Source organism: Cebus imitator, unplaced genomic scaffold (genome assembly GCF_001604975.1).
Source record: "Cebus imitator isolate Cc_AM_T3 unplaced genomic scaffold, Cebus_imitator-1.0 Scaffold20, whole genome shotgun sequence".
Taxonomy (NCBI): Eukaryota; Metazoa; Chordata; class Mammalia; order Primates; family Cebidae; genus Cebus; species Cebus imitator.
Window position 1 is genome coordinate 830,424 of NW_016107335.1, and position 12,782 is coordinate 843,205.

The window sequence follows — 12,782 nt, forward strand, 5'->3', positions numbered from 1 at the left end:
AAATTAGTGAAAAACCAGAAACTGAGTTGAGCCCATCTTCCTGAACGTTTGCCTGCTGGCGGTCTGGAGCTGAGTTCTTTCCTCCTGGACGGGCTCTGCTGTGGGGATGGCCATGTGCTTGAGCAGAGGGTGGCAGGAGGTACGTGCGATCAGGCCAGGCTCTCCCAGGCCGGGAATGAGGGAGACGGCACATCACCAGCGGGTCTAAGGGTGTGTGGAAGCCGCAGCGGGGACCCAGCTTTGGGCTGACGGTCAGCGGGAAGGAGGCAGAGATGGTGGCAGAGTGGGCGGTGCAGAGAGTGCCTGGTGGCAGGACGTCCCGGAGAAGGGATGCTGAGCTCCGGGCTGTGGGAGGAGCAACTGCGAAGGGCCAGCGCTGAGAGCCTAGCAGGACCTCCTCAAGGCTTCCCTCATGCGGGAAGGAATGTGGATCTGTCGGAACGTGCTTCAGTTCCGGTTGAACGTGCTCTTCCCTGGAGACGCGGGGCAGCTTCTGCTGCGGAGCAGGGTCTCTGTTGCTGCCTCGCCATGCTCTTGGCTTCAGGAAAGCCCCTTGGCTGGGCAAGTGCTGGGGACGCAGGAACAGTCTGCCCTGCCCTGGCATGGGTACAGTACCTCTGAAACACGTTGGTTGGATCAGGAAGCATATTCTTAGTACAGAGCAGTTAGATGAGAATATTATATCTTAGCAAGCAAGACGGTCAGTGCTAGGAATCTGAAGCCTTGGTCTCAGGTCAGGCTTGGCCACCAACTCGCCATGTGCCCACAGGTTGATTTGGCCGGGTCAGTTAGAATCTGCAAATCCTCCCACACCCTGTTTTTCTTGCAATGAGGCTGTCCTGGCACCAGGGTGCAGTTGGGATGCCCTCGGGACGCTCTGCATGAGGGCAGCTGCTTTTGTAATTTCCACTGCCATGAAAAAGCTCTGTCTTTATTGGAAAAGACCTGAACTAGAAAAGTAAGATATGTAAGAACATCAATTAGAAATATTGGGGAAAAATAACAACCCAAAACATCAAGTTAATTAAACTAACTCCATACGTGACACAAAGACATAGTGCCTGAATTCCCCGTAAGAATGAGGAAGGAACTCTGCCTCTGAACTGTAACTGCCCCCCTTAGATCACTGCTCGGCCCCCTTTGAGCACTGACTGAAAGTGACCTGTGAGACAGAGGCCTGGTCGGGTGACGGCGACTCTGTGACGGATACCATCTGGCTGCTAGAATTATGCTTAGCAGTGTCTTAAGAACGTAAGAAAATCCTGGTGGAATCATGTTAAAGGACAAAGGAAGCTATGAAGCATACCAGTGCTGTGATCTCAATGATGGAGACATCATAAGTAATATAATAAATAGACCAATATCAGTACCAATGCTGTGATCTCAACTACGGAGAGAAATAGACGTTGTAGCAGCCGTTTCCTCAGATGGCTGGGCCACAGATAATGTTCGTTTTTTCCCGTGCAGTTTCTGTCCAGGGGCACACGTGGTTTAAAAGAACGACCCAGTGGCTTTCCCCGAAGGCTTTCCCGAGGGTCTCACTGCCACCCTCCTCTTCGCAGCCCCCTTGCCCGGATGCGCTGGGAGCCATGTCTGACACCGCTGTGCCTTCACCACCTCGTGTTTTCTTATTGTTAAAAGTGAATGTTTTTCCATTTCAGGATGAAAGAAAGTGCTCCAGCTCCCCTGCCCTCTTGTAGGAGCGAGTTTCATTTGTGAGTTTCATTTCATTTCAAACTCCTAGTTTGGAGTTGCTCAGACTGGCTTATTGGGTTTCATCGCTCTCTTTTAACACTTGGTGACAGGTTAAGAGAACTCCTGACATTTGGAAGCCAGGCAGAATGGAAGTCCTGGGCAGAGTCAGGTGTGAAGGCGTCAGTGAGGATGGACTAGGTAGGACTCTTCCGTCTTTCCTGACAGCGCATCAGGACTTTTCAGCCTATTGTTTTGGGTTCTTAGCAGCAATGAACATGGTTGTTTTGTTTTAAGGCCTCAAGTGATGTCTACATGATGGAGAGGCCCCTCCTTTACTCACAGTAACCTGATGGTGGGTGGTAGTTATACCTACAGGGTGCCTTCTTCAAAACACCTGGGCCCCAGACCCTGGCAGCTGGCATGGGAGATGAGGCTGATGGTTAGCGCCCCTGGGCCCCAAGGCCCTCAGACCTTCTCGAGGGCACCGCACACGCCTAGCCACCGGCGCCAAGCAGCAGCATTGTGCTTGACTCTGCTCTCAGGGCTGTGCTTTGCGGCCGTCTCAGTCCCTGGTAGAAGAGCATTTCCTGACCACCGGGCATGACGCGTGCTGGCGTGTGTGTGTGTGAGCCCGTTCCCCACGCACATACGGTCTGTTTGACTGTAGCTAGAGACATGTTAATAATGGAGGCAGCAGGAGGGTCAGTTCTTTAATCTTCATCTCCAGAGGTCACAGACGTTGTCCCTGTTTTTGCATGAAGCGACGTTCACTCAGCCACCCGGAGCTAGTGTGTTATAATCACGGACTTTGGGAGCAATAAACATTAATTGGCAGAGTTTCTGAAAACAACGCTTCGCTTTGCTCCTTGACACAATCCCATTACGGCTGGGGGAGTCGATATGATGCCTTGTTTCATGATTGCTTTTCTTCCACTTGGGCGGTTGCTCAATAAAGCCCAGAGAAGAACGGACCACTCGTAAACAGAACAGATGGTGCCATGTGCCTGCCCTCTTTGGCCTCTCTGCGTCCACATGTGCACGTCACGGAGCACTTCCGTGCCATGTGTAAGCCTGTGTTCCCCGCAGAGAAACCACTGGGCACCTGGAGGGTGGTGCAGCAGGTGCCAGAATCCGACAGGTGCCTCTCCGCTCGGCACCGTGGAGCTCTTTAGCCTCATCTAAAAAGTGAAAATAAGGTAATTACCACCTTAGAGGAGGAGTTGTGAGGATAAAAGGAAATAATACCTGCAAACTACAGAGCACAGCAGAACTCCATGCAAAGCAATTTTCATGATTCAATTCCAGTGCAGGCCATAAAGGGACTGTCATGTCCCAGTTTCTCTCTTTCCTCATCTAGAAAATGAGGGGCCAGTTGTGGCAGCTCACACCTGTAATCCCAGCACTTTGGGAGGCCAAGGTAGGCGTAACACTACAGGTCAAGGGTTCGAGACCAGCCTGGCCAACATGGTGAAACCTCGTCTCTACTAAAAATACAAAAACTAGTAATCTCAGCTACTCAGGAGGCTGAGGCAGGATAATCTTTTGAACCCAAGAAGTGGAGGTTGCAGTGAGCTGAGATTGTGCCATTGTACTTCAGCCTGGGTGGTAGAGTGAGACTTCGTCTCAAAAAAAAAAAAAAAAAAATGAGGGACAAGAGGGGCTAATCTCTGAGACCTCTTCCCCTCTAGGGACATTTTCATTGAGACAGTTTGGGAGTGCCCTGGATAGGACAGGCAGGGGCACTGGAAAGGAAGCTTGGGCAGGACCATTGCATGTCCTGAGGTTCACCGTTTCCCCTTGAGGTCATGGTTGCTCCCAGGAAAGGTCAGGCTTGCATCACTTAGCAAGGGAAGGCTGCCATGGGTGGAGGGAAGCTCCCAAATCTACTTCCTTTTCTCCCGTGTGGCTTAAGTCTGGGCCAGCAGTAGGGGAGAGAGGGGAACATGGATCCTGGTGTCTTCCCCATGGTTTCTCTTGGGTCTCTTGCTTGTTTCCCAAAGGAGTCGATTTATACAATTTGTTCATGGCTCAAGGCTCTTTTCTTTGCTGTCTTAACAAGTGACAGTGTTGAAGGTAAATTTGCATTTTGTGGCGTCACCTCAGGCTTCCTTTTTCTTGTTGCTTCGGGCTGAGGAGCAGGGAAAGAACACCTGTGGTCTCTGGTTTAGTGGCCATGGTTCCTATTTGGGAAACTGGCCTGGACCCCGACTTGCCATCGTCATCCTCTGCTCGCTTTGTCTCTGGAGAGCAGCAGCAGTGGGCAGTGGCCTTAAAGCCTTTCTTCGTCTCTACTGACCGTGCAGATTAACCACCAACTGCTTGTAAGCTTGAGCTTCTGTGAGCTGGCCAAGCTCGGGAAGATTATTGAGACCAGGTCCGAATGGTGGTCCCAGAAGCTGGCAGTTCCAGTCCGGGTATCACGTCAGTGCAGCTTCCGAGACCTTCAGATGGCGTTTGCTGTTTCGTGTGGAGTAGAGGGCTCCTTTTCCTTCTTTTTCCTTCAATCTTCCTTTTATTTTACTTCCTTTAGACATGCAAGAGTATTTGTGTGCATCTGAAATGAGAATCTGGCAGCATTCAGAGTTTTCCGGCTCAATTCCATGTCCAGATTTGTAATTCAGAAAATCAGATGGTATTGGAAGCTGCCATGGATGGGGCTTGCTGGTACTTCTGACAGTCCAACTCTCCCCAGCCAGGCTGGCCAGAGAGCCTGAGGCTTTTTCAGAGACATGGATGCTGTCTTTTGCAGTTTAAGAACCTACCTCGGATTTGCATTCTGATCTGCCTTTCCTTTTTTTTTCTCAAGTGAATGAATTGAACCACACGATCTGCATTTCTTAAAAGGTTGACTGCGATTCAGTTCCTTATAGGCCAGCTCCTTCGTAGTTTTCAATCTCTTAGGAAGATTCAGTCAGCTTGAAAAATTAATGTATTCTAGCAAAACTGCATTTTAGTGATACTTTTCAGTAGATAATTCTATGAAAAGTGGATTTAAGTATTTCTGTGATGAGGCTTGATTATTAATGCAGAACTTGACTGCCAAGAACCAAACTACCTCCCTCATCAGTAACTTGGTCTCCAGTTCCAGCATACGTTGCTTGAGAATATTTCACAGATCTGAAAATGAAGGTGTCCCCAAGTTGTTCAGCATTAAGACAAACTTTATTTATTTTAACCCTAAACCTTAGGGCTAATAATAATTATTTATTTTCCCAAAGGCATTCATAAATAGGTTTGGTCACTACTTTTAAATGTAAAAATTTTTAATTTCAGTTCTATCTCATTTACATCAAACAGAGCACGTGGCTCCCAAAGAAGCCCAGAGCATGCTGGGGAGAAAGCTAGCAATTTACCCCACTATTCAGCCTCGTTTTTCTTTCATTTTCATGGAAACCGTAAGATTGTTTTTGTGTTTCAGATCAAACATGTTTTTGAGCAAAGAGTACATTACCCAGCTGTCCTAAAAGCAGAACTTATCACTGTTCGGATTTAATCCAAGCCATCTGCTGCGTTTCTTTCTTTCCATTTATTTTGAGGTACATCACAGGGAAGCTGCTTCTTGACATATCTCACTTGGAGAAACTACAAAGAGGAAAATATGGCAAAAGCTTTCAACGTCACTTTGTCGATGCACTTTGCATAAATAATGAAACGTTGCCCTTCACTCAGTGCGCAAAAACCGAGCGCTTGTCACCCCAACTTTAAAATAAATTTGAAAACGACAAGGAACAAAAGCAGCCTTACATTTGCATTTCCTACCAGGGCGGGTGTCACTAGTATCCACAGGCTGAGCTCTTTTTTCAAGTGTGAGTTCAGTCAGCTTTTCACCAGAAGGCCCAAGAGCTGTTCAGGACTTGATGTGTAGACCTCCAGCTGTAAAGGGACCCGGCAGACCTCCAGCCATAAAGGATCCAGTGGGCCTTCAGCCGCAGTGGGACCTGGCAGACCTCCAGCCACAGTGGGACCCAGCGGACCTCCAGCCATAATGGGACCCAGCGGACCTCCAGCCGCAGTGGGACCCAGCGGACCTCCAGCCATAATGGGACCCAGCGGACCTCCAGCCGCAGTGGGACCCAGCGGACCTCCAGCCGCAGTGGGACCCAGCGGACCTCCAGCCATAATGGGACCCAGCGGACCTCCAGCCATAATGGGACCCAGCGGACCTCCAGCCATAAAGGGATGTGGCGGACTACCAGCCGTAAGGGGACCCAGTGGATCTCCAGCTGTAAGGGGACCCAGCAGCCCTCCATCCACAATGGGACCTCCAGCCATAATGGGACTGACAACGGGTGCAGCTGGCCCTTGTTTCCCAAGCCTGAAGTAAATATCTGAGCCACACAGGTCTAATGAGATGTGGGAATCCTCAGTTCAGAAATGACCTTGAACTCAGATACTTGACCAGAGGATGACGGGGGCAGAACTGGGTGTGTTGTGCTTTCTAAGCTGTTATGGGTCTGATCAAGTATGGGGAGGTGATCCTGGATTTGGACATCTCTGTTAGGCCCTGTTGGAACCCAGAGCGCCTGTGAGCCAGAACCGCCTGTGACCTGCCCCTTGTGCAACTGCTGCATCTCATTAACAGGGACACAGAGGAGACTGACTCAGAGCCATCCTTTCATCCCTGCTTCCACAGCAGACGCCGCTGCTTGCACATTTCACAAATGTGGCTGGAGGAGGGAGGCAGGAACCACTCATCACTGGGATTGTCTTCTGGGAAGCCCACTTGGATGACTCACAGCCATGACAGCTTGGGGCTCGGAGGGAAGGGAACTCGGGTAACGTGCAGTGGTGTGAATTGCTTTGCACGGTACTTGTCAAACGGCCTCTTTTTGTAAATAACTCTTCTCATTAAAAACATAAGGGAGCTTTGCAACTATGCTGATCTCATTGGCTTTTGATGAAGAAGGAGGAATATATGCTGGACCCTGTGCCTGAAGCCAGAGTCCCAGGGACCCCAAGCCCAGGAAAAGACAGAGCCAAGATTCTGTGTTCTGAAAAGAGCCACATGTGGCTCAGATACCCTCAAAGGAGAGAAGAGCTGAGGTAACCCGTGGTCAGCAAGAGTCAGGAGGCTGAGGCTGTGCCCATCGTCTTGGCTGAAGACCTAGGGGCGTTGTGGTCAGCAAGAGTCAGGAGGCTGAGGCTGTGCCCATCGTCTTGGCTGAAGACCTAGGGGCGTTTTCCCAGGTGGGCAGTCTCCTCCTCACCACTGCAGCTTTGGGGTGCTGGCTCTCTGAGTTCAGGCCAAGGCCAGCTCGCTGTAACACAATGCGTCCTGCCTGCCTTGGGAAGGAAAACAGACAGGAGAACTTGGGAGGGAGAACATGTTCCCAGTTCTTGACTCAGTCACTCTAGGAGACAGGAGGACTTGGCAGAGAACACGTTCCCTTTTCTTTAGGAGATAGGAGGGCCTGGGAGGGAGAACACTTTCCCAGTCCTTTACTCACTGTTGTGCTGGACACAAATGTGGCAGGAACCGCTCACAAAATGCCCCAAAGCTCTGGGGATCTTGGGGGTCAGGTCCTTGATGCACAAGAACATAACTGTGGGCAATGTGGCAGAGTTTCAGCAGATGCCTGTTGAGTAAAGAATAGAGGCACTGAGGATTTGGCACAGCTCAGGGTCTGACACTAACACAGGTGGATTCGGTACCCAGCACTGGTGTCGATGAGCCTTTTCCTTCAGGAGTGGGCTTTGAAATAATGACTGCCCCTTCTTTTAGATTTGAAGATAATAAAATAATGAAGTGCTGAGCTTCTGAGTCCAGTCCAACATGATGTGTGATCTTGGAAATCCCTGGGTGGTGAACACTGGCCATGCAGAGTGCTGGAGGCTTGTGAATTGGACTCTCCTCTCCAAGTGCTCAGCAGGTGTTTCACTCACTCCGGCTGCAGTGCTGTGTGGCAGGTCTCCTGGTGTGATGTGGAAGGAGGGCTGTGTGAGTCAGGGCCGACCCTCCCAGAGCAGGGACTTGGAGAGAGATCAGTCGCTCTGCTGGGCACCTCTGAGAGTTCTGACGCCCTGTGCTCTTGACCGAGACTTCCTCAGTCTCTGATTAGTGATTACAGTAGCGAAGGAATTCTTGCTGGTGACAGCTTATATAATGTTTGCAAAACAGCCATTTTCTAAAAGGGAGCTTTCGAGGCCAAAAGTGCTTGATGTCAAGAAAATGTTTTTTTAGGTTTGAGATAGCATCTGGGTCTAATTTCAGAAAGGTGGGTCCACACACAGGTCACTGCCAAGGACACAGGTCTTCAGGCTCCAGATCCCTCCTCAAAGTTGGAAACACTACAGCTGCCTGAAATGCAATATTTAAACACAGGACCTTACAAAAGATGGCAAGAGCGTCAGAGTCAAGCACAAAACCAATACCAGGCTGTATCTCACTGCACAGTGAAGGAGAAGTGGCAAGGACTGTGTGAACCATTGGAATAACTTATAGGCAAGTGAGATTATTCCATGACCTGTAACATTGTTATGAAAATATTACAAACTCTTATAATCAGTTATAACTGTGTAGGGAAATGAAAGCAGTGACACTGACAATGATGTAGTACACCGTGACTTAACAAAGTGGGACCCAGAGAGCTAGAGCATCCCAATATAGTATACCATGACATGCAGGACAGTGAGAGCTAGAGCATCTTGATGTAGTACACCATGACAACACAGTGGGGAAACTGAGAGCTACAGCATCTCCATGTAGCACACTGTCACTTAACACAGTGGGACACTGAGAGTTAGGGCATCTCAATGTAGTACACCACGATTTAAAACATGGAGTCAGTAACAGCTAGAACATCTCGATGTAGTACACTGTGACTTACAAGGGAACACTGAGAACTACAGCATCTCAGTGTAGCACACAGTGACTTAACAAAGCAGGACACTGAGGGCTACAGGATCTTGATATAGTACACTGTGACTTAACATAGCAGGACACTGAGGGCTACAGGATCTTGATATAGTACACTGTGACTTAACACAGCGGGATGCTGAGAGCTAGAACATCTTGATATAGTACACTGTGACTTAACAGAATGGAACACTGAGAACTACAGCATCTTGAGGTAGTACACCATGACAACACAGCAGGACACAGAACCAGAGCATCTCAATATAGTACACTGTGACTTAACACAGCAGAACACTGAGAACTAGAGCATCTTGAGGCAGTACACTGTGACTTAACAGCAGAACACTGACAGCTACAGCATCTCAATGTAGCACACTGTGGCTTAACACAGCAGAACACTGAGAACTAGAGCATCTTTTGATGTAGTACACCATGACTTAATGCAGTGGGACATTGAGAGCTACAGCATCTTGATGTAGCACATCATGATTTAACACAGCAGAACGCTGAGCTAGAACATCACCATGTAGTACACCATGACTTATCATAGTGGGACAGTGAGAGCTAGAATATCTCGATGTTATATACCATGACAACACAGTGGGACACTGAGAACTAGAACATCTTGATGTAGTACACTGTGACTTATCACAGCAGGACAGTGAGAGCTAGAACATCTTGACATAATACACCATGATAACACAGTGGGACACTGAGAGCTATGGCATCTCGATGTAGTACATTGTCACGGCGGCACAGTGAGAGCTACAGCATTTTGATGTAGTACACTGTGCCAATACAGTGGGGAAACTGAGAGCTACAGCATTGCAACATAGTACACCATGACTTAACACAGCAGGACACAGAGCTAGAACATCTTGAATGTAGTATACTGTGACTTACAACTTGATATATTACATTGTGACTTAACACAGCAGGGAAACTGAAAGCTACAGCATCTTGATATAGTACACTGTGACTTAACAGTGGGAAAACTGAGAGCTAGGACATCTTGATGTAGTACACCAGGATTTAACACAGTAGGACAGTAAGAGCTACAGCATCTTGATGTAGTACACCATGACTTAACATAGTGGGATACAGCATCTCAACATAGTACACTGTGACTTAACACAGTGGGATACTGTGAGCTATAGTATCTCAATGTAGTACACCATGACAATACAGCAGGACACTGAGGGCTACAGCATCTTGATATAGTACACCATGTCTTAACATAGTGGGACACCGAGAGCTACAGCATCTCAATGTAATACTACACTGTGATTTAACACAGTGGGACATTGAAAGCTACAGCATCTTGATGTAGTACACCATGACAACACAGGGGGACAGTAAGAGCTACAGCATCTCAATGTAGCACACCATGACTTGACACAGCAGGACACAGAGTTAGAGCATCTCATTGTAATACATCATGACTTAACACAGTGGGGAAACTGAGAGCTAGAGCACTGCAATGTAGTACAGTGTGACACAGTGGGACACTGAGAGCTACAGCATCTCAATGTAGTACACCATGACTCAACCCTGTGGACACTGAGAGCTACAGCATTTCGATGTACTACAGTGTAACTTAACATACCAGGACATTGAAAGCTACAGCATCTCGATGTATGTAGTACAGTGTGACAACACACCAGGACACTGAGAGCTACAGCATCTTGATGTAGTACACCATGACTTAACACACGGAGACAGTGAGAGCTACAGCATCTCTATGTAGTACAGTGTGACTTAACACACCAGGACACTGAGAGCTACAGCATCTCGATGTAGTACAGTGTGACAACACACCAGGACACTGAGAGCTACAGCATCTTGATGTAGTACACCGTGACTTAACACAGGGAGACAGTGAGAACTACAGCATCTCGATGTAGTACAGTGTGACAACACACCGGGACACTGAGAGCTACAGCATCTTGATGTAGTACACCGTGACAACACAGGGAGACAGTGAGAGCTACAGCATCTCGATATAGTGTAAGTGGCACTTGCATGCTTGTCTGGGCTGTGATAGGTGTGAGCATTCTCCCTATGGCTTGCTGAATGTCAACCCCTTTCTGAGTCTGGATTGCCCTCCAATATTTTGCACTTTGCCATTTCATGGTGATGAAGTGCCTCTGAGTATCCCTTTACTGTGAAGGTCTTCTCGTCCCATTTCCTCCAGACAACGTGATTATTTCCCGCACTGCCACTTCCCTGCTGTGTGCGGATGAGTCGCCTTCCTTAGGTTCCTGCGGCCACGTACCTTGAGTGAACATGGTAGCCGGTCCATGTTCCCCAGCAAGCTGTCTTTTCACTGCCCCCTGGCTTTTCTTTGGAATTTCACCTCTAGCACCATCCCTTTTCATTCTTTGGTGCTCTTTTATCTTTGTTGGTCTGTTCTTTCTTCTGATAATCCACTTCTGTGAAATGTGTGGTTTCTCCCTGGGAGATGATGCAGCCACACAGCTCCATTCTTTGCTGTCTGTGCTGAGCTGAGTGACAGGCACCCTGGCCGATCCCCACACGGCTGCCTGTCCCACATGGCTGTTAGCGTGTGGTCGTTTGTGGACTAGAGCTGGCAGCACGCATTGTACTTTATGTAGTTACTCAGTTAATATGCCATGTAATTGAAATCTGGACTGTGTGGTTCACGGTTGGGGGTGCATATCTAAACTCTGGCCATGTATCCCTGCAGGTTGGACCTGCAAATGAGGGCTGCCTGATGCAATCACATCATCCACCACAGTTGTCCCAAGCCTGGCTGACTATGGAGCGAAGCTAGATTATCATTCCTGGGTGCCAAGGTGGAACTTTATAGGCTTTCTCCAGTGCATGGGGCCCAGGGACAGGCACCTGTATGGAAAATATCTAGGGATGGTTCTGATGTGTGGTCAGGCTTGTGAACCATGGATTATAGGATTTGCTGTTTCTGAAACTAACCCCAAAGGTGAATGTGAAGAAGAAACCAGAACCCAACACTTAGATTTCTGGATGAAACAGGACTGTGGTAGCTGCCACCAGACATGTCGTGGGGACATGGAGCCCCAGCCACGGCAGACATGGGGATTGTAGCTCTTACAGAGGCAGAGTCTTTTAGGGGACCACCCAGCCCTCCGGTGAATGCTCTCCTATTGAAAATCCTTAGAGACAATTGGTGAACTACTCTGAAGTCCCTTCTTAGTAACTAAAACTAGGCTAAATCACCTGATTTGTTTAATTTTCCCTTAAGAATCTTTTTCATTAATCAATTGAATGAGTAGGAGGCATGGGTGGCCTGCGTACTTTGTTGAGGGTTTTTGAGGAGATTTGCATGCGTGGGATATTAATAAGCCACTGTAGGGTGAGGTAGGGGAATAAGTCCTCAGTGGTAACTCTAAGGTGGGGCCTGTGGCATGCAGTTTGTGTTGGCAGAATGGACCTGTGGTTATAAACCCTTTCTGTACATCCACAGAGTGCTCAAGTAAGTCTGGTGAGCAGGCTGCACACCAGAGCAGCGATGTTCAAATCTGGTGGAGGTGGGGTCCAGGTGGTGTCCAGTGTCAGCCCGGCCGAAGAGGCTGGTGGACACTTAGAGAGGATGGCGCGTAGGGCCTAGGGTAACCCTTCCAAACCTAGCCAGCAAGGCCGCTGGTTCTCTCCCCTGAGGAAGGAAAGCAGGAGGGTTTCTTGAAGTCACCTGCTACAGGTCGTTTTTGTTTGTTTGATGTCATTCATCAGCTTTCTGTTTGTTCACCAATGCCATCATGGGGTCCCTGAGTACTGACTGCAGAGCAAAGGTGAACTGGAAAACAGAGAGCAGAGGTGTGGTTTCTGCCCTCTCGGTAGGTCAGGAAGGTAGCTGGTTGTATTATCAGGAAAGCAGCTGGTTGTGTCATCAGGAAAGCAGCCGGTTGTGTCATCAGGAGAGTAGCTGGTTGTATCAGGACAGTAGCTGATTGTGTCAGGAGAGTAGCTGGTTGTGTCATCAGGAGAGCAGCTGGTTGTGTCATCAGGAGAGTAGCTGGTTGTGTCAGGACAGTAGCTGATTGTATCAGGACAGTAGCTGGTTGCGTCATCAGGAGAGCAGCTGGTTGTGTCATCAGGAAAGTAGATGGTTGCGTCATCAGGAGAGTAGCCGGTTGTATCAGGAGAGTAGCTGGTTGTGTCATCAGGAGAGTAGCTGGTTGTGTCATCAGGACAGTAGCTGGTTGTGTCATCAGGAGAGTAGCTGGTTGTGTCA

At 48.7% G+C, this 12,782-nt stretch overlaps 1 protein-coding gene across 2 annotated transcripts in view; it reads left to right on the plus strand.

The window, feature by feature from the left end:
- PTPRN2 (protein tyrosine phosphatase receptor type N2) overlaps positions 1 to 12,782 on the plus strand; it is a 1,009,572-nt gene that overhangs the window by 147,122 nt on the left and 849,668 nt on the right. Inside the window, exon 1 of one of the 2 annotated variants that reach the window (XM_037735320.1) lies at positions 1,823 to 1,893. The exons of the other annotated variant lie outside the window; for it this stretch is intronic. Within the exon in view, the coding sequence (XP_037591248.1) occupies positions 1,842 to 1,893 (52 nt within the window). The 5' untranslated portion in view covers positions 1,823 to 1,841. Of the gene's footprint in view, positions 1 to 1,822; positions 1,894 to 12,782 lie in introns of those variants that run through there. 2 annotated transcript variants of the gene reach the window in all.